General features: G+C 39.4%; 3 protein-coding genes across 4 annotated transcripts in view; 1 reads left to right on the top strand and 2 right to left on the bottom strand.

The window, feature by feature from the left end:
* Positions 1-27,945, top strand: part of LOC310905612 (uncharacterized protein) — a 724,478-nt gene that overhangs the window by 131,463 nt on the left and 565,070 nt on the right. The window contains exon 4 of the mRNA XM_083852137.1: positions 15,475-15,620. The gene's annotated coding sequence lies outside the window, so the exon portion shown is untranslated. The remainder of the gene's footprint in view (positions 1-15,474; positions 15,621-27,945) is intronic.
* The window catches only part of LPCAT2 (lysophosphatidylcholine acyltransferase 2), a 29,795-nt gene continuing 2,601 nt past the window's right edge, over positions 752-27,945 (bottom strand). The window contains exons 2-15 of one of the 2 annotated variants that reach the window (XM_083852092.1): positions 27,003-27,072; positions 25,219-25,358; positions 24,458-24,675; positions 23,100-23,212; positions 20,697-20,757; positions 19,643-19,701; positions 18,345-18,379; positions 16,166-16,220; positions 12,984-13,066; positions 12,316-12,441; positions 11,463-11,616; positions 4,610-4,708; positions 2,652-2,793; positions 752-2,389 (exon numbers count right to left, since the gene is read on the bottom strand). In XM_083852092.1, the coding sequence (XP_083708218.1) occupies positions 2,145-2,389; positions 2,652-2,793; positions 4,610-4,708; positions 11,463-11,616; positions 12,316-12,441; positions 12,984-13,066; positions 16,166-16,220; positions 18,345-18,379; positions 19,643-19,701; positions 20,697-20,757; positions 23,100-23,212; positions 24,458-24,675; positions 25,219-25,358; positions 27,003-27,038 (1,566 nt within the window). In that variant the 5' untranslated portion in view covers positions 27,039-27,072 and the 3' untranslated portion in view covers positions 752-2,144. The remainder of the gene's footprint in view (positions 2,390-2,651; positions 2,794-4,609; positions 4,709-11,462; positions 11,617-12,315; positions 12,442-12,983; positions 13,067-16,165; positions 16,221-18,344; positions 18,380-19,642; positions 19,702-20,696; positions 20,758-23,099; positions 23,213-24,457; positions 24,676-25,218; positions 25,359-27,002; positions 27,073-27,945) is intronic. The other variant, XM_083852091.1, reaches the window with a different exon arrangement.
* LOC310905609 (calpain small subunit 2-like) lies at positions 8,647-10,047 on the bottom strand. Its single transcript, XM_083852126.1, has one exon. It carries the CDS (start codon positions 9,901-9,903, stop codon positions 9,157-9,159), a length of 747 nt encoding a protein of 248 aa, XP_083708252.1. The 5' UTR covers positions 9,904-10,047; the 3' UTR covers positions 8,647-9,156.

The raw sequence follows: 27,945 nt of genomic DNA, 5'->3' as shown, positions 1-27,945 counted from the left end.
TTAGCTTTAATTACCAGGCATTTGTGTGACTTGCATGTATTTATAAAATCACTAGTCCTCAATGTGCTGCACTAGTGGGCAGCACAGTGTTCCAGTTGTTTAACGTGGCTGGATTCAACAGCAACATGTATAAGGCAGCCTCAGCAGTCATGGATCAGGAGCAGTTCTTGTCATCTTTGCCCACCCATCTTTTTCTTACTGGCTGGAACAGAAGCCTTCTTTGAAAAGGTTACTGCTGGTTGAGAAGCTGAGGAATTCACTTAAAGTGATAGGCAAAAGCATCCTTGCCAAGGAATTAACATGCATTTCACTTAACTGTACAGCCAGGTTAGGGTATCCCCTGCTTCTCATTCTCTCTTGATGTTCAAATCACACAAAGTCATGTTAGTTACTTCTCAGTAACTGTGGTTGGAGTTGCTCATTTTACATGCCAATGGTGATGCCTTATTTTCTGCCACAAGAGAGGGAGATCTTTCCAGATACCTGCAAGTCTTCTTTGTATCATATTCCTTCTTGCTGAGGCAGGCAGCAGAAGTAACTCTTTGGAAGAGCATCAGTCCTGTCCTACGTTTTTAGCCATAGCATAAGGAAAAGTGCCATCATACTCCAAACTGGAAATACCCACTTGGAATTGCACTGTGTTTAGCAAGGTAAGACATCATAAGGATGATTTCCTGGAAATCCCCCCAGCGCCTCACGATAGAGTGCCCTTCCGACTGTACTAAAAGATGTGCATTGTTCAAGTAAAGTCTTCAAGTAAAAATATAGATTTATTTTAAGCACGTGAAACATCAGGATAGGCACAGTTATAAATACAGAAAAGATTAAACATGGCAATATACTTGGAGCCAGAAAACACAAACAATAATTTAGAGGCAAAGCTTGACATTTCACATATGAAAACCACCTGAAAATAGGTTCTTTTTGGTACTATACATTCTAGACTTTGGTCACCTCAATTTTAGTTTGAAAATATCCTGTCATTCCACTCCAAGTTTTTATTTAGAAGCTATTTGCATAAATACCTATATATTTAAAATGCTGTATAAAGTGCATTCAAATGAAGGACAGAAAAAGGAAAAGGCTCAATTTCCAGTGCACTAGACGGGACTGAGGCAAAACATACTCAAATCATTGACCAGAAAGAGCTTGGTTTTGAATCAGACCCTACAACCATAATGAGTAATGGCACAGTAATGCAAATACGGTTTCTAGGAGACTATTTTAGAGTAGGTATAAACTACTGGAACTATGGTTTGACAACATATTTACCTTTCAAGTTCTGCAGAGCAAGGTCACATTCCTCTGTTGATAACTATTAGAATAAAAATATGCTGAGGTTTGAAATGTTCCTCCTAATGTGGTCCTGAACAGTTGTTATTGCAAGCAACATTCTATTTATTTTGAAATAGTCCATTAATTCTTGGGTCTTATTGTCTACATTTTCCTGTGGTCTGTGAACTGCTATCTTGGAATTCTGATTAGTTTTTTTGTTGTATAGAAATGCAGCCACTTCCATCTTTAACTAGCCTTTAAGCCTAAAGCTGTTACTGTTAACATCAGTGAAACAGCATGTCCTGTTCAGAAGCTTAGGCTTTATAGTTCACAAGTAGTTAAGGGAAATCTAAGGACAACTAAAAGAAAACACCAGCTTCAGCTCTCAGCTTCCTGTAACTAATTTCTGTCTCTCTGAAGAAAGGCTAAGGGATATTTGAAAATTAAAACACTCTGGTATAATTATTTTTTCCCTTAAGACGTGTTAAGGATGTAGAAGAATTGAGCAGCACCAAAAATTCTACCTGTTTTTATATATTGGGACTCCTCAGTCTCTATTGTGAGAGGTCATGTCAGCACTGGAGCCGTTTAACCCTCTTAGTACATCTGTTACTTTTGTGGAAGCATGAACTTGGAAGACAGTGAGCAACATTCCTAATGGTGTGATACTGGCATCAAGGACAGAATAATTACAGTGTTTTTTTCCCTTACACTCAAACAGGAATAGCTCTTCCAGATATGAAAGTAAAAAAAACATGAAACTTTTTTTTTTAATCATAATTTTCATCTCTATTTTCTATCAGTTGTGCTTATGAATAGGTAGGGAAAACATTCCTGTAGAATTCAAGGGATGAATTCTTCAACTGTTTTCAGTCATCCTTTTTGTCTGAGGTACCTGAGTTATCCTCTTCGTTGTCTGCAGGACAGACTTTATTTCTTGCCACTGGTCTTGTTTCTGAGACTGGGACTGCATTTCCAACTGGAGTGTATTTGGCTTCAGGTGGCTGAATGTCATCTTCCTCCAACATACCTAGCTGGTATCTCTGTAGGTCTAAGTATGTAGTAAACAGTTTGGCATATTCTGGATGCTTGAGTGCAAAGTCTTTGAATTCATCTGAAAAATATAAAAACCACAGATACTACAGTGCGGCAACAGAATCAAAAGAAAATTTCAGAGCCTGCTCCTTTTAATGAAGGTGATCTCCAGTAAGGTTTTTCTGAAGCATCTCAGACATATTATGCAAAGTATCTAGGACTGTGCTTCAACAGTTTTCCCCAGAAACTGTATGAGAACCAGCAGATATTTTTGGGAAAAAGAGGTCTCACTGTTGGTATGACCATCAGACTGCTCTTCATTATAAAAGGATGTAACTTACCATAGGACAGCTTCCCAGTTTCATCTGCATCTATTTCTTTAAAGAGGTTAGAAACATCAAGCTCAGGCACTCCCAGAGCTGACTGAATGATACAAGCAAACTCGTTTTCTGTTATAGTGCCATCTTCATCCACGTCAAAGAGCTGGAAAAGACGTATATGTAGAAATGCTTTAGCATTCGCTTGCCTGTGAAGCTTCTGTGTACAAACCAGCCACCCATATTAGATTTCAAGTATTCAAGAGATGATTTGCGATCAATGCCTGGGATTTGAAAAGTTGACCAGCTAACTGGTTCCACCTCAGCTACCTTCTCTTACAAGAGCTTTTATGCATTTTCTCTGGAATACTACTAAGCAGAAATTTAGCAGAGCAATGTACATGCTGTAGTTGGGATTAGAATATTCTGTACTAGGAAAAGTATGCAGCAAACCTGCGAGAGCAAAGAAACCTCACAGCATTAGTTCTGTAAATGAACTTATACAACACTTAAAAACAAAAGTTTATGATAATTGTCACTGTGAGCTATACTGAGGGTCTGCTGGATTCAACCACTCCATACTATTATATCTTAGGTTTTAGTCTTCCAATTTAGTCTTCCAGTTATGGCACATCTGGCATCTGATAAACTTGCCATAGTTTATGCTCTGATGTATAACACCTAACTTCTAGTATATCTGACCTGTCACCCACTAAGGAATTATTATAATTAAAAGGAATTTTGGTGACTGGAATGCAGGCAGTACATGTACACTGATCATGCCATCCTTCCCAGCACAGCAACAACATGCATCTGCTATGAATCACCCCCTTGAGAAATACAAGGGATAGATGGCTGTAATTCTTAAGCACTTGCTACAGGCAAAGAGTCCCATTATGAAGGACAGTACATTTAGTGGCAAAGAAAAAAAGTAGCAAAAGAAAACCCATAGTGCCATTTCAGGACAAAATGGACTTCTTACCAGCTGAACCAGTCATTTCACACTGAAATTGGGAATTACAGTGAATTACAATTTTTATAATCAATGCAACTGTTACACTACTGAAGAGTGTAGTCTAGAAAACAAAAGAATAAAACACCAAAGGCTTGCTTCTTCTGAGGAATCTATAGTAATAAAACATCCTCCAGAAGCATTAACAACTTTGAACAGCTATGGCACTTATCTGCAAAGCAACTAGTATAATGGATTGCCACAAAAATATGGGCACTTCCTGAATAAGAATCAATATTAAAATGTATACAGTTTAAGATGAATATGATCAATATCTTAATACAATGTTCAATGCTGTTCATAAGAGCAGAGTGGTGGGTAAAATACCTGAATCTGTGTCAAATATCTACTAAAAAAAAAAGGCACTTAGGCATTTTTGTGTTCAAGGATTAATAAATGGGCATCTCTGGTTGCATGCTGCATGCTTGTACTTGGGATGTGAAAGGTGCTACCACTCCTCAACTGCCCAAACTATCAGGAAACCATAGGACAAGCAAATAGATGATCTCTGATGCAGCCCAATTTTGGATATGCCAGTCCTGAATAGCCCTCTTGATTCCTCTCGCCCCAACCTCCTAGGCTGTTAACAAGAGGGACTTTACTGAGCACTTGATCCAAGAGGATATTGTTCCAATATTGTTCCAACTATTGTCTACTTGCGACACTGAAGAATCACAGCAGAAAAAAACCTCAGGGGAAAAAACTGCAAGTGCTGCTGAATCATTTTTGGAGTTAGCCTGCCAAGTTACATATTCATTAGTGCCTCCACATGGCTTTTGAAACCCTTTTCTATGAAGTTGATGCCTGCAATTCTCCCCCTCCCCTTCACACTCTAAATGTCAATTGGTTTAAGAGAATTACTCACATTTGCATAACAGATTGAAGCTATAAACTTATGATTTGAAAACTAACAGATTCACAGTCAGTCTTGATTTGTCAGGTTTATAGATTTACACTAAATTGAACTTACCTTAAATGCCATCTGAATAGTCTCTTCTGTGTTGGCTGGGTTACAAAGAATAGACAAACCAATTACATATTCTCTGAAGTCGATGGTGCCATCTCCATTCTGAAACCAAAATATGTATGGCAGGAGTTATGGTTAATAGTGCAAATCACTTTAAAAGCTGTTGTACTAATCAACTATGCAACATGCACTAAGACAGCTACAACATTAAGGGCGTTTTTTCTTCCTGGATAAAATACTAACAGCTTTCTAAATTTGTGTAATAATAGGGATGAAGTAGCAATGTACATATTTCCAATAGACAGAAATTGATCCCCAATTTGGGGCATCAATGGGTATCAATTTCTATCTTATAAACACCCAAATGAAAAGATTTAAAACAACTTAGGACATTTTCTTTTGTGTATGGCCTCCAAGAAGCCTCTAACAAGAACTGGAATACAGGTGCTTAAGGTAAATGAAACCGTTCATGTAGCACTAGCTCAGACTAATGCAACATCCTAGAATAAAAAGGGCAACAGTGAGGCTGTTGCCTTGAGTTAATTCTCGCTAAGAACCTTCAGCAATAAAATATATGCCAGCAAAAGTACAGCCTGACGACGCAGTAAATCAACATGGTCTATCTTAAGCTTTTCTTTGAAGCAAATGCATTGCCCTACATGCTGTTTTGAAGCAAATACATCGTAAGCTAGAAATGCAATGAGTTAATTGTAGCAGCCTGTCTGATAATTGCAGCTTTGACCTGAATGAACATTTCCACACGGTAACTACACAGCTCTTTCAATTGATGCTTTCATTGATGGGATTTGTGATTAATTCCATGTAAGCTGCATCGTATTTTCAGACAGGGAAAACTGCAGACACCCACTGGAATACATGTTTAAGTCAGTAATGTTCCTGTGACCACACTGAAAGTTTTCTTGAGGGTTCTGGGAAACATCCAGCCTAGGGAAGCAGCCATATGTTAGTGTTGGTGATGGGACCCAGAGCAGCTAATGAAAGCATAGCTGTGATGACTCACAGCTCATAGTTTGGAACATTCACAGTTAAGGACATTCGTCAAAAACATTTGAAAAGCAAACAAAAATGTAAAGCAGAGTTCCTTTTGTGGATAATGTGCTGTACATTTCAAGATTTTTATTTTATTTTTTCTAAGTGGACTCCCTAAGTCTGAGAACAAACAGCACAAAACATTTTCAGCCATGTGAAAGAGGGGTGGTCTCCTGGGTAAATCTGTAGCAAACAGCCAGAACTCACTTCTATTCCTGGCTCTCCCACCAGCTTCCAATGCCCACTTTAGCATACCATGCTTAACCTTTCTGTTCCTGGTTTTCTCCTGCTGAATAGTGGAATATGGAGCTCCCCAGTGGAGAAATGCTAAGGCTGCTCTGTAGAGTGCTTTGGAAGTCTTGGGCTCTAGGAAACAGGGATTTCTGTTACTGAGATTAGATAGTTTTTTAGCAAAAATATGAATAGTTTTAAGTCACTCTGGTGCATGTCAAGGGATACAACTTTTGACAGCTTTTAATCATTGGAAAAGGACAATATTCTCTCATAAATGCCGTTTTAATTTAACAATCAGTTGTGTCATTGTGCAGCAGAGGTTCACTTTAAATATTTTGGCTGTGTCACAGTTCTCCAAACTATAATAGCCCTAGATTTAAAATGTAACATTATAAACCTAAACTCTTAAAACAACTGAAGCAAAAGTGTAGATAATACTTGTCTACAAGTATTCCAAAGCCTATTCCAAAGGGCTTTGGAATATTATTTTTGGACAGTTTTATAGACTTCATTCTTAGCAAAGGATTGTTTGATGGCATTAGAATATATAAACATACATAAAGTTAAGAATATTTATCACAGAAAAAGAATTGGACAGTAAACTTTAAAATTAATTCAAAAACAACTTCTGAACTCAGTTAACACAGCTTTGGCTGCACATGGAAAAATGACAAGAGCTAACAAGGCTCACGTTACTTTACTTAAAGCATTAAAACCCAATAATCAAAACTGAGAGCAATCTGATACAGAGAACGCCAGCAGCTTGAGTATGACATGAAGTTACTGTACTTGTAAGATCATGTTGTGACTAGGTCTACTAAGCCCTAGGATGCTGGCTAACTTCCATATGCTCTGGCATTTTGGTTAAGGAGAAATGATAGGGTTTGTTGCCTGGGAAGAGAGATGGAAGTAAAACTGAAAACACTGGAAAACATTCCATGTTTCTGTAGCACCAACACAAAAGAGCAACTACAACAGTTGTTGTACACATATCTAGCTGTGTTTGCAGCCTATACACCCAAGCGTAATTTAAGGAAATGTGAGCTAAGCTCCAATTCTCTAAATATCAAAGTAGAACATGTTTATATGTTTTTAATTATGTTATTAAAATAACCAAAAGAGTGTAGCCTCAACAGTCCTTGTTTTCTTAAAGTAAACAAGTTTTCTGCTACTGTTTTTGCTACAGCATGTGGGGTAACTAGGGTTTTGATGTAGTTTTTATATAATATAATGAACCTTACTCTTTAGAGAAGGAAGTTTCCACTGCCATAAACAGTCTCCATTTATGGCTGCACAAGGAGATCAAAGCTAGATAACCAGTTAGCTTTATGCAGCTGGCAAAGCTCTCTGCAAGACAGATGCAGTCGGTAAAATCTGAAGTACTACTGCCCCAAAACTTGTATTGCACAAAGGCAACAGGAAAAATCAAGTGCACATGTGCACTGGTCATCCCTGTTCTGATTAGCTAAGTAAACCCTGAGTTGGCTACAGGGCTATCAGAGAGAAGCCACAACTGGACCACCTGGAGAGGAACTGCACTTGCATGGCTCGTGTTCACATTCAGGCTCATTATATAAGAGGCTTTTGCTCTCACTCAAAAATTTCAACTGCCTGTTGCTACATGCAAGTTGTAGCTTGTCAGAAAGGGAATTCTGAAGCAAACCTGGTAGGGTGGTGCTCACCTGGAGGCATCACACTTTCTCTCAACGCCTACTTTTCTGTTACTCAGAGAGCCCAAATGCCCCTGTGGATAACTGTGCACTTTTCCATTGAATACCTGGGGTAAGGGTGAATGTCATTTGACAGGAACCGACTTCTTTCATCACAGTTTGAGCCAACACCAATATTTTTACTCTTTGTGTTACCTGGCTTGGTATTAAACACAGTGCAGGAGGAAAAAAAAAAAGCAAAAGTTGTAAGTTACTTTCTTCCTAAATTGCAAGTAAAAAGCTGTTGTAAGCATATCAGGGAGATTTCATCAGTTTACAAAATACTCTGCTGAGTGTAACTGTAAGATTTAGAAATCAAAGCTATGGAAATGTAGAAACAAAACCAAACCTCAGTACTCCATTAGCATCCAGTTGCCTTGCAGGTATTGTGTGGTATTTCTCAGTCACTGATGGAGACATCGGGAGGAGCAGGGGCATTGGACTCTTACACATGGAGGCTGTGTGCAGCTGCTGCCTGCTCCACTCATGGTGTCACATTCCCATCGGGCAGCACACACCCTAGCCAACTTGCTTTTAAAGCAACCCTGCTGGGAAATCTTCCTTGTTACTTCGCAGAGCAAGAACTGTTTATCGTCAACTACGTAGTCCTTAATTCAGAAAAACGTGCCTTTGATGGTTTGTGTTATTTCTTGTTGTATTACTCAAAAATTGACATCTTGAAACTGTGTTATTAGCTTGAGTGGGATGCTGCACCCCGGTGCAAAGTTATGTCTGATAGCCAGAGGTTGATTTTGGCTGGCTGGCTGCTGTGTGACTGCATTACTACAGCAAACTTCTCTAAATATAAATGTAGTATTTTAAGTTGTTTTCATTATAACTATAATAAGGTTTCAAGGAGAGAGAGAGAGAGAAAAAAGATATGGTAATAGAGTCGTAGGAAGGAGAAAAAGGTTGTAAAAGTAGCCTTATATGCCTTCAATTTTGTCCTGGCTACCAGGTAGAACTGACACTTCTACTCAGGTTTTGTTTCAGCAGACAAGCATGAAAAAGCAGAAGTAGGAAGGAAGTAAAATATGACTATGTAAATTCATTGATCATTACAGTCATTGCAACTTTAATGTTTATTCCCTTGTTAGAAATAACTGTACAACTTATGAATCCATTCAATTCCACTGGTGACTGCCTTCAGGCAAGCAGAGCTTTATTTCAGCTTACTGAATGCTGACAAATTGGAACAGTAACATCACAAAACACCACCAAACTTAGAGCTTTTTTAATAATAGTTATATTCCTATACAAGCCTGCTTTATGTGAGGAAATAATTAAGCTTTGATCCTTCAACATATTCCCTCATTTCAGAGTCTAGAGATAGTTTTCTGAGACAGACTTATGCATCTGCGCAACTGATAACTTGCACAAACCCTGCAGAATAGCAGACTAACACATGCACAAGAGGAATCACAGCACTTCAAGCTAAGCTAAGTACCTCTACCAACATCTACCTTAGAATAAGGAAAAGACTACAGCTTGATAATACAGGATTGCAGTCTTCCATGTGTATCTTTCAGATGAAGCTTATTCTTCTCTGCTATGCCTTCAGGAATACATGGTCAGCTGCAGCCAGTCTTCAATCGTTATTTTGATCTGCCCACTTCCATTTTGGTCCAGGGACTTGAAGGTCCGGAACATGCTGTCCAGCCGCACCAAGCAGCTAATGAAGTTGTTAAAATCCATGCTACCGTCCTCGCTGGCATATCTGCGCACGATTACCTGGCAGAGCTCTTTGTTCAGGTGGAACCCTGCAGCCCGCAAGGCCTCCGGCAGCTGAGCTCTCCCAACAGCGCCTGTCTGGTTGGTATCATACTGCTTGTATACGCATTGCCATTTCTTGATGTTGTTCCACAGATATTTGAACTCTTCAAAGCCCAGTTTGCCATTTGTATCGCTGTCCATGACTGCTACCATGCTACGGCATGTGTCTAAGCTGAAGCCATCTGTCTTCAGGTCTTGATGTCTGGAAAGCACTTTGTTCAGGATGTCCCTTAGCTCGGTAGCAGACACTTCCATATCATCTCCAGCCAGCTGGACAAAAAGGCGACGGAACTGTCTAATCTCCTCGCTCTCATGAGCTTCAACGTTCGTAAAATGGTTGTGAGGAGGTGGAGGTGGCTCTGGATTATACTGAGCTGCTGCTTCACTTATGAGATTGACAAGACCTCCAACAAGTCCTCCAAGGTTCCCTCCATGTCCACCTCCTGTGAGGAGACCTCCAAGGCCACGTGCGAGGCTTCCTCCACGGCCACTACCGCTTCCTCCACTCAGCAAAGCTTTAGCCAGGAACATGGTGAAGATTTTCTGAAGGGAGTTACTCAGAGATCCAGTGCTTCTGTAACTCTCCAAAGCCGTATTGTGTCTGAGCTGGGTGTGGGCAGAACACAGCTTATCTTCATGCTTAGACTTTACCGTGTCTCTGCATGCCTCCAGCTGCCTGAGTTATTGCAGATCTCAGCAGTTTCTGCCAGTTGTTGATATTCCTCTGCTTCTTTCTTCTTGTCTGCATATTTAGCTTTATGAGATTTGATAAATCTTTTTAGCAAAAAACCTGACGAGACTGAAAGCCAAAAAGCAGAAGTCTCAAGATACATATGCTCATAACTGAAGCAGTTTGAAAAGAGCCCTGCCACCTTAGTGTGACTGTTTCTCAGTAAAGCTTCTCTCCTAAAGATGAATACAGGGAAAGCTTACTAGAGTCTCAGCTGTTCTTGCAGTCTTTTATGCCTTCAACTTTTTAGTGAACTGTGCATTACGTTGTTAATTCCAGTCACTGAAGCAGTTGTGCCAGAAAGGGGAGGTGAAAAGAGTCCTGATTGCCTTTAGTTATTTTGGTTGCCACACTGTATTTCTCTTACATTTGTGCTGTGCTGCAGAACTTAGCTACGTGTTTGTAGGAGCCAACAGTCCAAGGTGAGGAGGCAGGAATGGAAAAAGGATGAGTACCTTATCTGCTAGAGCTTCTGTGCATTCAGCAACTACAGAAATACATTTGACATATCTCTATTTTAAAGTCCGTAAATCCTTTGTATTTGGAAAAATCCTGGAAGTTCAAATCAACACAACAACTTGCCCTCCCAAGGACAGGTGTACTGCTAGAACTAACTTGATTGGGAAGAATGATGCTGCATTAGGAAAGCTCCCAAGATGAGAAACAAACTCTGGTTCATAAGCACTTCCAGTAAAACACACTGCTTCCGGTGTAGCACATATGGGACACATACAGTAAGATGAATTCTACACTGTGCTCTAGTTACTTAAGTTTCTGCTGTAGTCAGAGGGGCACATCCACACAGCAATTTTCCCCATCTTCAGGGATGAGTATAAAATGGGAGAGATCACCACTGACTATGGAGGAAAGCCTAGATGATCAGATTAGCACTGGCACATGCCTTCTTTATGGCTGGAGACAGGCAATAGGAGTCTTTACAGTGTCTAATAGCACCTTTCACAAACACAGCAGGAACACACGCTCTAGTTAGCTTCAATCTGCTTTAAATTATCTACTTACAACTACAGCACTTAATTAAGCTGTCAGAATGTAAATGAGTGCAAAATCTGGGATAGGCAAAAGCAAATATTCAGCCACTACCAGCATGGAGATTATCATCTGGTGGTGGTGGTGCAGCAACTTGTTCCAAGAGATGGCTGTCATCTCACAACTCCAAACTGACCAACTTCTTTCCATCGAAACAAAAAATGGTAACTGTATGAGTCGCCTGTCTAGCTTGTGGAATTGCTAACCAAGAAGCATTTACTAAGCTGGACGTAATGAATTAAATATCCTTTGTGATGTAGTTCTTAACAAAACATTGCCAAGAAGATCTCCAGCCAGGTAACAGACTACTCACCCTATCGAAGAGTTGAAACAGCTCTTTGAGGACATCTGAAATAGGCAGCTTCAAGTACTCTGCAAACTCCTCAATTCCAATTCTTCCCCCTTTGGAAGCACTTGCAATAGCAGCAAAGGTATCCAACTGCTCTCTGACGTGATTCCATTTTAGGCTATGCAAACATGAGGGAGAGGAGGTTTTTCTATACAGCAGATCTTGAACAGATGGAATTTCAGTAGGAGTTATTATAGTGTTCAAAGACAAAAAATAGCCAAGAGCGTGAGTGTACAGCACTGGAAATGCTGTACTTCCAGGCTGATATTTTGTATGAAATCAGCAATTAAGGACTGCCCCCCCTTGGCCATTAGTATTAAAAGCAGCCAGTTCTATCCTTGGGTATTTCAGAATTCCTTAGATTACCTTCCCAAACCTGTTATCAAGGTTATCAAGGCTAGTTCAGTGGAAAGGTTTTGTTTTCATTGCCATAAATTCAGGTATAACATTATTTTGCTACATTAGGTGTTACTGTGAATATTTCTTTAACAGAAGGGTATATATCTCAACACTGTTAGCTAACTCTCTACCCAAACACTAATATTGCTGCAGCCTGGGAAGTATCTGATCTCTCTACAAAATTACAGCTCTGCACTTTGGTAAGAATAATTATGATTGCCATGTAACTACTGAAGATTTTTCCAGACGGAGTTGTATAAATAAGTGTGTGGCACATATGTAACAAGTCTAGATTCACTGTGCACAGACTTTATATTTGACCAGAGCCATGCCAGGTCAGTTGTCAGGTCATTTATCTTTCTGTAGATAACAAATGAACTGCAGTGATTATTACCACCAATAGCTTAAGTTCCCTTACTTGAGTTTCTTGCTAATTTTGGTGAACTCCACCAGCCCTGCTTCCATGGGCAAAGTTAGCTGTCCTGCTGAAATCATCAGTCTGCAATCTTCAAAAGTATGATCAGTGACTGGCACATTCAAAGCACTGAAAAACAAATTAAGAAAATTAAGGAAAAAGAAAATCAACTTCTTACATTAAAATAACTTTGAATTGACTGTTTCTGTTCCCACCACCTCAGCTTGGCTTTAATGCTAATATACAAAACACGTGATAATTCATTCTTGCTTTGCTGAAGGTGGGATAGAGCAATACATTTTGTGAAGCCATACTGTGAAACGTTATGGCAGTGTCACGATGGTTTAAGATTTACAGTCTTGTAAATACAGCCCAGTAACCTTAGAGAACAATTTACATATTCTTGTCAAGCAAGTAAGGCAACATTTTATTTCAGCTTTCCATGTTTTGAACATATTATGTTCCAACATAATCTGCTTTATGCTCTACATAAAAGCAATCCAAGCGTGTTTTGGTATAGGAATTTGACACCTATGTATAGCACATAGGACTTAACTGTGTGACAGTGTACCTGGAGTACGTGGCTAGGATGTGTATGGACATATATAAAAGTACATATAGAGAGATATGAAAGAAAAGTTCTCTAAGATTTTATTTATGACGTTACATACGTTGCCATGGTTTGTCGGACTCTGTTGGCAAAAAGAACGGGATCTTTCTTTTCTTCCTCAGTAGGCACATGAACAGGCAAAAACTGAAAGAAATGAGTTACTGGATCAATTAATAGTCACCACTTTATTAGCAACATGGACAGTTTCTTATTATTGTCTGGGATAGGGGAAAAACAGGAGAAAAAGTCAGCCACGCAATGAAAGAACTGGACACTAGAGGTCTCAACTGCCTTAGAAACAACTCGGGCTCACAAACGAGATTAGTCCAAACTGCTTCTTAAAGGTTGGTAGAAGCAGCTTTAAAAAAGAAAAATAAAAACTCCAAAGAAGAAAAGTAAATACATACATAATTAGAAAATTAAATGCCGTGTCTGTAAGAATGCACATCTGAAATCCTGTACAGTCCTTTTCAAAGATTCCTTATAAATGATGTTATTAGTGGAAAAGTGTGTGTAAGATTTATAAGTTTTTTTTTCATACATGCCACAGTAGCACCCAGTACCTGTTAATTGTATCTGTCAGGATGTGATCGACAAGTTTCCTGTAAGTTTCTCCTCTGTGGTAAAAATGGAATCTTAGCTCTGAATTACCAACACAGCACTAAATGGATACTGATGCTATAAAATTTTGCAACCCCAAGCAGAGAATAAAAAAGCCCAACAAAACAACCGACTCTTTTCCCAAGGTCAGAAAACATAGCAGATATCTAAGCAGGTATCCATTACAGCAGTTGTGTGTGTGGATGTGTATTCTGTTCTTCCCCCTTCAGTCTACAGAGTGGTCACCTGCAGCTCAGCTTCCCATACCTTTTCTCGGTTATGGTTATCAGTTACCTCACGCTGCCTCTCATCCTGCAGTCCTGCCCTTCAATCCTAGACTACAACAATGCTAAAAGTGTAAGATGTTGCACACTTCATTGGCAGACACACTTGCTAAATATCTGTCAACATGTTTCTTCAGTTTTTTATCTAGTTGTTGGTGATACACTACTGTAGTGGTAACTACATCCAGCTGGTAACTATATATGCAGTCCATCCTGACCAGCCTTTTTGTCTTTGATTTTAAGGAATGCTGCCTCTTCATGACCAAAACCAGTAAGTTTATGGAACAAGTTATCTGTCAAATAGCCATAAAAATTCTCTGTTTATAGCCAGGAGTTTTCTCTCCTGGAAGGACAGCAGGGGCCCAGCAGTTCGCATGAAGTTTTGAGATTTCATTTGTACCACAAGGAGCTGCCAGCTCTGTTCAAGGCCGACAGATGTCCCTGCTTATTACAACTCCCCTGCAGAAGTCATGTAACTCTTAGGTTGAGGAAGCACAGATACTCTGTACAGACACAGAGTATGGTGTTATCACTAGGTAAGATGAAAACACAAGTCTGAGAAGTTTATCTGTGTAAACATGGTTTATGGTCTTGTAGGTGGTCATTATATCATTTGAGGCTGAGGTCTTGCTCAGACAGCAATTTAGATTTTTGGCAGGTGAAACACCACCTCTTTTTCAAAAAACCTGCCTACCACTAATTATTCATAAAACCAGTTTGCCAGAAACCAGAGCAGGAGGTGAAGGATTTGGTTTCTTGGCCTCCCAAGGAGGCATGCATGATCTCACACACACCCAGCTGCTTATCAGGTGATGACTACTAAGTATACCTTTGCTGTCATATTGCAATCCTGTAAGAAAAATTCTTCACAGCACTTTTGGTATCAAAAATTCTTCTCTGATTTGCTTTTGACCTGGACTATCTTCTTACAGAATTTGCCAAATGCTGCAACTTTTGCAGCCATAAAACTCACTGCCACATTCACTGTTTAATTGTCAATATACACAATTTGGCTAGATACTTCCTCGGACTGCAGTTGTGCATCATGGTTGATGCACTGTAGGTAGAGGCAGAGCAACACGGATGGGAATGGAGAGGCTGCTTGTTCACAGTATGTGACAGTCCACTGCTAAAAGGAGTAGTCTGATTTCCTCCCTCTCCAGGTCAATCTGCCCCTTGTCTTTGGCCTTTTGGTAGGACTTTTGCATTGATGCTAAGCAATTATTTTCACCCTGAGGACACGTGCTGCTGTGAAAGCTGTGTATTTCTTCATGTTTTGGTTTCACCTTTGGGTACAGAACTTATTTTCTAACAGGCAAGTTTGAGTTCCATTCTGAAGTAGGGGGAAATAAACCTTCTACTGGAAGGGCTACATTAATTATTTATTGTTCCCACATATATGAATTACACAGGTATGTCCTTCTGTCCAAAATCGCGAGGAGAATTATACCTTTAGTACACATTCCATAAATATAACTGTTTACTGCATGTATTATAGTATACAAGATGCTCCCTTAAAATGAATTTAGTTGTTTGACAACAAAGACTGTATTGCTAGTTTTTAGTAGCAGCAACACTGCTTGTGTTCAGAGAGCTCTGCACAACTTTGTGAATTCTGTATTTTTCAAATAAACAGCAAAAGCTGTCTAAATTTCTCCCATCACTCAGGTCCATAAACCAACTTACTCGATACTGACAATCTTTGGGGTCTGTCAAGGAATGTGAAGTACAACCCTCAACCTGATCACAGCTGTTATCTGCCTCCTCACTACTGCGTTCTGAATGTTGAATCTGACAGGAAGCAAGCCGTTAGAGTAAGTGTACTGCTGTTATGAAGTGTATATGTTGTGTCGTTGTGTCAGTTATCATTCATCTGTCTGTGTGCTGTGCTACTGATTTTACTGATCAAGGCTCAGCTTTCTCCACAGTACAAACACTAGAGTCCTTGAGCTCTTAGTTGCAGAAACCTTTCAGAGTTCAGTCTGGGAAAGTGGTGAGGAAGACAGAGAGTCTTTAAAGGGAGCAGGGAAATGAGAAGGTGGGGAAAAAAACACAAGTTACCTTTAACAGAATGTATTATAATTGTTAGTTTATACATTTGTAAAATCCATGCAATGACTTAGCAATGATTTTACAGTGCTTTAAAAATAAAGGCTTTTCTGCCAGCTTTCATTTAGGAACACATCAGGTTAAGTGATACAGCGACGTGGACAACAATCACCGTGTACTGTTCTTGTTGCTGAGACATTTGTTTACTGTTCATTAGCAGTGACTAAGAACGTGAATAATGCATTTATGTTGACGTATGAACTCAGTAGGAGTTACTGAACCTTAGTATAAAATTATTTTTGATTCTTACCTCAACCTCTACTCTTGTGAAGAGCTGACACATCGTCATTACAAATAGCTCTTTTCTGCAGGTGGGGAAGAGAGAGGAAGAAAAAGACATTTTAATTATTTTTAAAAAAGTATTTGAAGATGAAACATTTTGAAGCATTGATGAAAACACAGCCGATACCGGGCAAGGTTTTTAAGTATCTTGTAGTAAAGTTTCCTGAAATGTTGGCTGATGTTTTTCTGTAGGGATTCTGCATACACCAGCTGCTTGCTCACTGGGCAGGCAACCTGTTATCAGTTGTCATACTTACTAACAATACTATACAATTCTTTGGCTAGCAAAATGTATATGTGTTATTTTATCTTTAAAGAGGTGAACACATAATGGATTTTGAAGCTTTAAGAGCTTTGATTCTGAGAAGCAGCTTTACTTCCCTATTTTTTATTCTCTTATCTGCAAAACAGCCAGTAACTTCCTTCTGCAGAACTGAAGCAAGGATCTGTAACTATTTGCTACCCATTTTGCAAATTATAGTCATGTTTACACAGATATGTTAATTAAGTGTCAGTATGTCCAGGACCTTCAGTGCTTTAAGAAATGGACAAGTTTTAACAGGTAGGGGGAAGAAGAAGCTGGAAAAAAGGATAAGCATAACCACTTCTATTTCTGACTTGTTCACTGAGATTTTTAAGCAGACATGTACATTTGCTCTCTACTTTAAATCATGTAAATTAGAGTAGGAAACTTTAAAGCAATCTTTCTTCTGTTCTTGAATTTGAAAAAATAAAAGGGAGAAAAAATGCAGAACTAAGTGATCCTTTTTACTCTCTGCAGGAATCCACCCTTAATGCTTGATTTCCTAGTATGTAATTTTAGGCATGACACTCAGTAAAACACATAAGTAGAAAAGTAACAAATGAAAGCAGAAACTGGGTCAGGAGGTTTCTGAGAAGGAGACTGGTACTGTCCATTCTGGCTGCAATACCCAAGATGTTTTATGAAGACTGCTAGTTCTGCATTTTCTCTCACAACTAAAGACAATTATTTTCAATCTTTGAGCATAAATACTTTGTCGGGGTAATCTATAGTATGCTACTGAATCTGTACTATATATTACTATCAGCATGCTGATAACTGTGACAGCAATAATACAAAAAATCTTTTGAAACTAAAGAAGATGGGTATTTTCATCTAGGTCAACTTTCAAAATGTCCATTCTATAAGTTTGTGAGTGCCAGGATTAACTAATGATAGCTTAAAAGGCACTTTTAAGTAGAGCACTTAAAATGCTCCACTTTGCTAGTTCAGATAGGTCTCAAATCAGTTGTCTGAAAATTTTAGTCACACAGTAAATCATTAGTGCTGCACTTAGATGTATTACAAATGCCACATGAAAGTATGGTCTATGAATTCTGCAAATCCACATAATGTTCTAGTGAGTGTTTATGAGCTGAAAAGTGCTTCCCAGACAGTAGTTTTAGTATTTTCAGTACAGTTTATGGAAGTTTTTTAATAAAATATTTTATCATATCAGAAGACCACCTGTGTTGACAAAAAGAAACAGCAACAAAAAAACAAGACCCATAGCCAAAACGGTCTGTTAAAACTTTTTTCATTGTTTAACTGTCAGAAACTATATATTTAGCCTTGTCACTGGCATCTCAAAAAAAGCATTTGCTTTTATTGAGTCAGGTAAAAGCAAAAAGAATCCTAGATGTCAGAACAGAAAGACAGGGAAACATAATTGTTTTGCCTGTCTTCTTCACCTATTGTCATGTTACTCTTCAAGGAAGGTGGGGAAAAAATAAATGGAGGGGATAAAATAACATTTATTTTCTCTTGTTTGTATACCATGTAGGATACTGTTAATATCAATGGCCTTTGATGGCCACTGATTGTTCCCAAAAGAAAAAGAATTTCCAATTTTCCCTTGGTCTAGTGTAATATGCAAAACATAGGAGAAAATTAAACAAAGCAGTGGCAGAGATGGAAATAATGTTTTCCCATTTGAAAACTCCTCCTCTAGCCATTCAGATATGAAATCTACTGCATGACAGCATTATCTCCAAGAACTTCCCCCTCATAAAAAAAGACATCTAGAAGAACATGAGTCTTAACTTAGCCCAATCTGTCCGGCAGACTGTTTAGCAATGGGGAAAAAAAATCTATGTGTAATTTTTAGTAGGATTAAGAAACTTACAATGAATAGCCTTGCCATGTCCAGGTCACAGTATCCTAAGGATAAAAATAAAACACAGAAATGTATGACAAAATGAGATCAAAGTGAGAGAGCAGATAGGTTACAACATAAAACAGGCACAAGTTTAGTAAAAGCAGATGATGGTGTTGTAGTGCTGTAGTGAAAATAAATAAAGATGACAATATGTCTAGGATTTCTTGCCGTAAAAAATTGGAAATAAGCATGGCAGACTTGTGTTCTATCAACAATTAGGAATAAAACTTAAGTGGTTATTTAGATGTTTTAAATCATTCATTCTAATCTAAACAACAGAAGTAGAAAAAAAAATCTGGTAAGTCTTCTGAAGTGGACTTCACCAGTCCACTTAGAAAGGCAGCCTCCTAAATACATTGGACATGGACATAATATATATGTTATATTGTCCATAAATATGTTTTCAAGGACATCTCTGCATAGGTAATCTATCATGTTTTTTTTTTTTTGTTGGCTTTGCATTTTTTTCTTATTCTATGTGTATTACTTCCTATATATAACTTTTACAATGTGTGCTGCAGATCCTTACATCCTATCAGTGAAATGCAGTTCCAGTCCCTGTTAAGTGGTTCACTGTTTTGAAATTGATCTGCAAAAGGACTTTAGATAGGAATCATTGTAAATAATAAATGAAAAGTTTGGTCTTTTTTGGATTTGTGTAATGAGGAGGGAATAAAAAAACACGTTAACAGTCGCTAGACTCGTGTCCCAGTATTACACCTGTCGGTGAAACAGAGCCATATGGCTCAATCCCTATACTTCACAGGGAGTGTAAACACTTACCCAGCAAAACAAAGGAAAGTTACACAAAAAGAACCATCTGCAAAGCTGCCCTCTTGAACTGCCTGAAAGAAAGGGGTGTTGGAAGTAGTGCATGGTTCAGCTTCGCTTTTGCTCAGAAAGCCTGTCTGCAGTAAGAGGACTTTAAGCTTAACCAAAAAAGGATAACTAGTAGGGAAGTTGTGTGCATTTTAGACTTCAAAGTACAGACTCTGTGGCTTTGCAGGAAGTTTCTAACTTCCGCTGCAGTATTTTCTTACATTCCCTCTTCCTTGAAGTACAGCTAAGATGCCCAGAAGTAAGTTTTTCACAATCAGAATAGCAACTACGTCATGCCGATTCTTGGGAAGCCTGGAATTCTCCAATGATAAGCTCAGGGCAATAGATTCTTCAGTTACAAAGCAAAATATTTAGCCTAGGTACACTTTAAGTCAGTATTTTGACTTCCAGATTACCAGTTAGTGATACAAGAATGTTCTGCTCACCAGCTTGTTGGGGTATCGGAGCAGCACAGGCTGCACAGGAACTCGTGGAATGAATGCACCTGCAACCAAAAAATTTGTATGGGTTGTTAAGACTGAGCTTCATACAGCAGCTGGAAGTTCTAAGAGATTCAAATAAGATACAATATCTGGAAGGAGAATTTTTTTAAAAGGCCAGAGGAATGGAAAGTGTTCTTTTTTTTTTCTTTTTACCTTCTTTCCCATAAAATCATCAGTGCAACTAGCAAGATGTCAGAACAGACAAAAAAAGGGCTGCTCCCTAGTTCAAGGAGAAAGCTGCCTCAGATTCCTGGACTGTTCAAACTGATTTTCTGTGTATTTCCTCCCATTGATTGCCATTTGTTTCAAAGGATTAGATTCTCACAAGGCCATTGAGTGTTTCCTGAACTCTTCTCTGTTTTGATCATCTTGGTGATACAGATCTGAGCATGTAGTACTGGTTTTGTACTTTGCTACCAAAGATACTGTACAACAGTGAGAAAGGAGAGTACTACAGCTTTAACTGAAGTGCAGCACGACAAGCTAATGGTCAGTGATGCTATCAAGCCCCTTTCTGTGTTAAAAATAATCTATTGGCCTATCTTGCTAAGCCACACGCAAACAGATCTCATAGTTTAGTTGCTAAGTCTTGCACGGCAAAATTTAGAGGAAACTAAGTTGGCACAACTGTAGGTTGAGTTAAAGGAACATTGTAAGTAGCATGCATTTTGGTAGTTTATGTCATAGTAGTCAGTCATTTTTCTGGGTAACTAAAACAAACAAACAAACAAAAAACTACAAGCAAGTATGCAGCACAGAAATTTTGCAACCTACAAAACACCAAAAATGAGAAAAGTCAAACGATAGTATAAAATAGTGGGTTTAGTGCGACTGAAACATCAGTGATGTAAGACATTACTACAGTACTGAAACTTTAACGACAGAAGACATCACCATGATGCTGTTGTGGATATGTACCTGCAGAAAGCCATACTAGAGCTACCAGACTAGTATTTCACACATTGTTTTCCAACAAAGATGTGACAAAATTTCTCACCTTGTTTGAATGTGATCAGACAAGATCGGTTTGTGCAGGTGCCTTCTGGGAAAATCAGTATCTTGGATTTAAAGAGAAAGAAAGCAAATATATATGTGTCACAAAAGGATTATACTTCAGCATCAGTTTATATGAAGGCTGAATTTTTATGCCAGCTCTGTGACATGTTACACTGCATCACAAGAATACCATTACTGTTTCAACAAGAATAGAATGAATTAGTAAAGGATGCCCACAGTAATAACAACATGATTCATCTTGACTTGGAAACAAATGCTTTGTACGAGAGAAATTTTGGGGAAAGGCCTTTATCAGTTCAGAAATACAGTACAAAATGTTTCCAGTGTTTGACTTGAGATGTTTAGTGTTGGTAATGATAGAATTGCTTCTCTTTGTTTCTCTGCCAGCAGTTTCTTACTGAACTGCTGAGTGTATTATCACCAAGAGTCTGGGCTGACATGAAATGCGTGAGGCACTTGAGCATTTACAGGTACAGATGCTATCAACATGAGTCAAGATGCCAGCTATGATGAGAAGATCACAGCTTAAGGGGTAGCAGCAAAAGGCAGAGAGAGTAGGTGTATCTCTGATGTAGAGCTCTGATGGCACTACACACCACTACACAGCCTCTGAATGACTCAGACACAGCAAATACCCCGAAGGGCTCTGAATTAGCTTCTGAAAAATACCAGATTAGATGTGTAGTGAGCTTCAATGTGACACACTGAATTCAGCCCCCTATGGAATACAAAGAAGCTTTGTATTTCTCCTATCACTATAGGATTATAAGCAGCATTCCAAAAAATCTCAGTACAAGAACTGGTCTGGATTGAGAGGGTTCAAGGTGTGCTCCCACTTCAGTCCAAATTAACAGGTCAAGGCTAGATGAAGGAGGGATTGTTGCTCAGGAGACACAGGCCGTTCTAAGATATGATATGCTGGTGCTATGGGCACAAAAATGGGTATGTTTCTGCTCGGCATACATCATAAGCCCCAGAAAACATATTAGTGACTGCCCAAGCAGTAAGTTATCATACTCTCCTTCCCCTTTTGTTTTGGTACAGGGTTGGGAGAAGCAATAATCAGGAGCTTATGCTATTAATAAGCGCGAGTGTTGTCCAGCCTGTCGTGTTTCGGTTTGAGGAGGAAAGAATTGGGAATCCAGCTACTCCTCCGTTTGTGTTGTGCTAAAAGAATGCAGCCCAGGCACTCTGCTGAGGTTATCGGAGACATCATCTTGTGGTCAAGGAGGAAGGTGTGGCCGCTGCACAGGACTAGGAATCACCCTCTGATACCCCCAGCTGTAGCTGATTCAGTCTCGGAGATTCCCAGATTACTCGACTCATAGGCTCTTCATGCCATAACATAGTTGCAGAATTGGTGTAAAGCCAATTCCCCTTTTTCTCCCCATGCTGTCTTCAGCAGAGGTTAGGTATTTGGGCTTTGCTGGGATCACTTTATCCACAACAGTTTAACAAGTCATAAACATCAATGCAGATTCTAAGCATAGTATTAAAAAAAAAAAAAAAGCCTTGCTAACTTTCACGAGTGCGTATTTAAAATCCTCCATACAGTTGATAAATGGAAAAAAATAGAGGTGACAGGAAACCACAATCAATACATCAGAAGAGAGTGGAGAGGCAATGCCAACTAAGATGCCAGTAGATGCAGATTTCTATCCCAGCCTTCTGCCTGTCCAAAAGCAGCAGAGTTGCTGCCTCAACTGTTTTGTCCTTCAGAGCAGCCCCTGCCCCATTAGGTCTTCAGGATGGAAAGCCACCCAAGGCCTAGAAGCACAACAGCAGCTTGCTGCTGAGGAATGACCATGGGAAGCAATGTGCAGAATCACTAACTATTGTGTCCATGTTAAAATTGTTCCACAATTCAGACCAATCTAAAAGCCTTGTTCTTATTGGACTGTTACCCTGACGAGTGAACTGACCTTCAGATCAGCTGTTTTCCACCTGTGAAATGAATGTTTTAAGCTTAAGTACTGTTTATGATGGAGCTCACACAGCTTGGGTTACTCATCAACTGCTGTGAGCGCAGCTCTGCACCACAGCTTCTCACACATGAGCTTGCCTGAGAATAGTGATTCACATATACTAATACAAGTCAACTGCTACACTGAGGACAGCAAGTTAAGAATTAAAATAGGGAATGAAATCCAAGAGCATCTGCATTTTAGAACAGCAATGGGTATTGTCTGGATTTAACTGATTCGTTTGTCGTGACAAAACTCTTTCTGGGCACCAGCCTCTCTTCTTCCTTTCCCAAACCTGTCACAGACCTGAGAGCTGACTTCGTATGTCAACAGAATCCTATTCATCTGGGCACTGCCTGATATTATGATGCACAGTGTATCTGGGATATATTACAGAAGAGTAGTGATATCTTTATTACCTGTGGCCACTGGCCTCCTGATAATGCCCGATTTGTTATCTCAGCGACTGTATTCTTTCGTGAATCAGGGTCTTGACGAGAAACTGCTACAGGCTGAAGGGAACTTAAAATTGCTGTGAAAGAGATCCAAATGTTCATTTGTTTTACACTAGTGCCTAGAAAACACGTGTTCAAGGCTCCCCTGTAACAAAAACTTGTTATGCTCATACTAGGAAACAGACTACACAAACAGCTTTCAGACTAAATAGATAAGAGTATCATTATTGTCCTCAAGCTGAGGAGCTTGACAGTAGGTACGAACTTATCAAATTCTCGTGCACACATTCTACTAATATTACTGTTATCCTTCACTGAGCGTTTCCACACAGTTGTAAGAAAGAGACCTCCTTACAGACCACACTGGGGCCCAACGCATCCAGACTGCAACGAAGAAGTACCTTGAGCCCAAGCTGAAGAAGCAAGTGCTTTTTAGTTACGAAGCAGACATGGCTTGTGAGTAATTAAAAAAAAAAAAAAGAAAAAGAAAAAACAAAACTGATTTTATCAGAACTCTACATCAGAATGTGTGGACATGCTGAAATGTGATGAGAAACTGAGGAAATAATTATCTTTGACATCCCACTCCTGTGTTTTTAAGATAAGATCACTATATCAACAGTTAGTTTATTTCCTACCAAGCCACTTGTCTGTGTTGCCTACTGAGTTCTGTCTTGGGCTACTGTTGGCTTGTTCTTTTAAGAATCCTACGGAGAGAAGAGACAGATACAGCCAGCAGAAAGGCTGCTGCTGATTCCAGGAATAATGCAAACTGGGATTCTTTCTGTGCCAAAAGGAAGAGAAAATAATAGAAGCATGACTCATCTGATCTTTCCCATTCTCTGCATTTCCTTTTTGAGTAACTTCTCTTTTATTCCTTCCTGGTTTGACTCCCATTAAAAAATATCCATAACAGTGCCTGCAAGTTACGAATATGGTATTTTCCAGACTGCTGTAGTTCAGGTCTGTTTTGAAACAACCTTTACCAAAACATGTCCTGTGTTTGTGGGCCACACTGTTAAAAGACAGCAGTTGAACAGATTGTTTAAGCTACCTACTGAGAGAATTTTCAGAGAAATTTTCTACTCAGCAGCTAGGAAACATGCGTTCGATGTAAAGCACATTTAAAGTGGTATTATATTCCATGCCTGAAAGGAAACAGTATACGCTCAAATGTTTTGACCAATTCTGAAGATAAGCTGCCCCAAGTGATTTTACTGAAAATCTGACAGTATCTTTGGAACTCAAGGATTTAAAAGTCTTTCCCTTAATCAGTTTCACAGATAAGACTTTTAACATTTTATTTTTTCATGAATACTTACTGCCAAATACTGGAGTTGAAAGGTTCTCTGCTCTAGATACTATCGATGGCATTCCAGTTAAGGCAGAAACAATGGCATCAAAAAAGCTTGAATGAGGAGCTGCAACGAAGATGGGGGCTTCCAGCAGACTTGCCACTTTCCCTTTTACTTTCACTTGGAAACCCATTACGAAGAACAAGGTACGAGTTAGGCATGAAAGGCTTGTCTGGATCATCCTCCTTGTAAACAGAAACACAAAAATATCATCCAAATTACAGCTACTTTTCTAAACAAATGCATAGATCTCACCAGCATTGTGGCCAGGCACAGGGTAGGAACACTACTCACAAGGAGAGCATGGGGTAAAGGGGAGGAAGCAGAGGGAGGGAAGGACCATCATCTTCTGTGTTAGAGCTTACAATTTCACAGCTACAATTTTAGAGATAAGGCAATGTACAGCACCTCCTAACAATGTGCCCCCCAACAAGTTCTGTTATTTCTCTGGTCAAATTTCATAGCATTTTAGCATGATGCTACTGGGAGAGCAGGGAGAGTACTTGGCAGTTTCAGTGTCTTTTTTGTATGAACTCATATCACTCTTGATACTGTTTTTTTTTTTTTTTTTTTAAATCAGTTTTAAACAATTAAGTGACAATCTTCCCATACCTCGGACATGTTCCCTCAGCGGGACTCTCCATAATCTCTTGGTCTTGTGTTATTTAAAAAAAGAAAAAAAAAAAAAAAAAAGCAGAGACTTTTTATAAATCTTGGCCACACTTTACCTTCTCCATCCTTTTAATGGCACAGATCCTCCTCCATGGTGACGGTAAGTTGCAATTGATGCAACCAGCCATGACAGCAGTAAAATGAATGTAATAAATACGACACGGAGAGGTAGCAAAATAATCCCCAGAAGAACGGTCTGAAAAAAGAGGGGAAAATCTCAAGAAATAGCATCAACAGGAATTACTCATATCTATGCAGTTACATTTTATGGACTGTGAAATATTTACATTACTGCCATATGATTTAATGTATGAAAGCACTAATGATTCCTGTTTTCATATGGGGAAGTCAGTCATTTGTAGTGTTTCAGAAAATATTTTTGCATTCCCATTTCAGTTAGAATTAGAACATCTGACTGTTTGGGTTTTTGGCTCGGATGCTGTTAGACAGAGAGGGTAAACAGTTTGCCTGCCTTAGTTTATACTTCGGCTTGTTCTGCAGCATACAAGGTCAGAGGAGTCTGACCAGCTGAAGTGCATCTCCACTCTGGAGCCTTCTGTCACCAGCTGCCATCTGTATACAAGCCAAGCGGGATTGCTAAGATGATCACAATGTACTTTTGCTCCTTTTAAAATGACAGATCTTGTGCTGAGTCACACTACTGCTGCAAGTGATCCTCAGTACGACTGCCTGTAGTAGTGCAGAGGCCACATAACTTCATCGCCCCTAGTTAGGACTTCGGCATTTTTTTTTTTTTGGTAAAATTATACTTGTGGTTTAAGGCATGGGTTTGGACTTTACAGTGCTGTTGTAGCAGCTCAAGGCTGATGGCCTTTGGAAGTCATCTGCTCACTGCTTGCAGTACACATACAGCAGGGCCCTTCAGATTATGGGGACTAATTTCTTGCCTCCTGTCTGTGTGAAGCATCCTGGCTATTAACTCTGTGCTGGGATCTCCTTGCATACTTCAGAATGAATTGAAAAATCTTAGTTCCCTTTTCTCCCCACAGTCAGGAAGCTGTTATTAGCTTGCTTTAACTCGAAGCAAAGAAACTCTTGAGAGAGTTCTGCTACAGTCAGACAACCACACTGGGTAGCAAAGCTGGTCTGAAACAGCCCCAAGCTGACATCGCTCCTCACCGCTTCCTCAGTTCTTCATACACACTTGTAAGGGGAGTGGGGGGGAAGTAGAAACCTGACATAACACTGCTTGCAAATAATACTCAATTATTACCCTCAACCCCTACTAATGAATATTCAGCTTGCATTTTTCCGTGCACAGCTCTGGGAAGGAGGTGCATTGGCACAAGGTTGTTAGCAGCCTGTGGTGCAGGGCAGGAAGAAATTCTCAGCTGTCTTACCTCAGCACATTAATTTAGAAACTATATCCTGAAGGTTGGCCTTTGTGGCGCAACAACAGCCCTACGTGGATTGAGCAAGCCCAGGCTGGGAGGCAGATGAGCTGCGATACCTTGCGGAAGTCACAGCACAGCATTCCCGGCAGGCTGCAAGCAGCTCGACGCCTTCTGGCACCTGGCCAGCTCGGGGCATGCTGAGCATCAGTTCTGTGTGTGTACACACACAGCAGTGCACGCCCAAGCAGAGTTATTATAGTGAATAATTGTTTTTATTTGAGCTGTGTTTGTAAAAGTCCCTCAGAACTTAGAACATGGCTGCATCGGTAGTCACAGACTGACAACTCTCCCAGTTCAGAAGCATGGCAGAAGTTAGTCAAGGAGAAGCGTGGTAGTTTTAGCTTACACATTTTGATAAGCATTTAGCTTGTAATTATGTAATAACATCTGTTGTTCTGCAGAGTTTCTAATAACGTATAACACACCTTTGAATTTAGGTAAAAAGCCTGCATGATATTCATCTTGTCTTTTGGGGAGGTATCAGCCTATATAAATCTACAAAAAGAATTTGATTCATTAAGTTTTATACCAGTTCTAATCAAATGAATAGTTGTAAGAGGAGAGAGCTGCTAAGTTCCCATTTTGGAATTTAAATCTGAATGGTCTGTAGTCACAAACTGCCAGCAAGTCAAGTGGATTTTGATGTGAAGGCACACACGTTTCTCTATGTCATGCCAGATCAGATAATGAGTTTGGACTAGCCAAGTTGTGAGCTTTATTATTTTAAAAGGAAGCCTACAACTGCACAACAGCACTCCTCTCACAAACTCAGCCTTTCTAGACATCTTTTCAGCAATGACTACTTACAGTACATGAATCACAAGGCTTTGAATAATAAATAAGTTTTCCAAATTTGTTTGTACTTAAATACTTGAACGATGTTTATTAAGCAACACAGAGGATTTTAAATTACCTCTCTCCTTTCCAAAGGAACTAATGATTATAGGACATTTGGAATATAAGCATCTTTATATTAATCCAATTAATCAAAGTATTCTTAATCCAATTCCTAGATACAGTAGCTTGGTTCTAATTTTCCTTTCATTGACACAGTCCTCCCGCAGGCTGCCCAACTCCTTCATTCTTCCTTTGTAATATCCTCCTACTGCCCTCTGGCCAATATTCAGGAGAGGCTCTGGCTTTAGTCTCCAAACCTGTGATAGTGACAGGGATTAACAGGAATTTTGGGCCTTCAGGACTCTCTTCTGTGTTACAAAAGGTACAGTAATAACATACCAAACTTGACAGTGGATATGCAGTGTAAATTAGGATAAGTAGAGGCAGCAGGTGTTGCAGCTTATGTTCTCTAAGCACTGCCACATAACATATTTCCAGGGTAGATAGACGTTCAGGTATCATTTGATCCTT

The sequence above is a fragment of the Anser anser genome, assembly GCF_964211835.1.
Source record: "Anser anser genome assembly, chromosome: 11".
Taxonomy (NCBI): Eukaryota; Metazoa; Chordata; class Aves; order Anseriformes; family Anatidae; genus Anser; species Anser anser.
The sequence above is the reverse complement of the archived record's forward strand: the minus strand, read 5'-3'. Positions and strand labels throughout refer to the sequence as shown.

Excerpts from the sequence above, each read along its gene's own strand:
- LOC310905609 (XM_083852126.1), bottom strand. The coding sequence starts at position 9,903 with ATGTTCCTGGCTAAAGCTTTGCTGAGTGGAGGAAGCGGTAGTGGCCGT.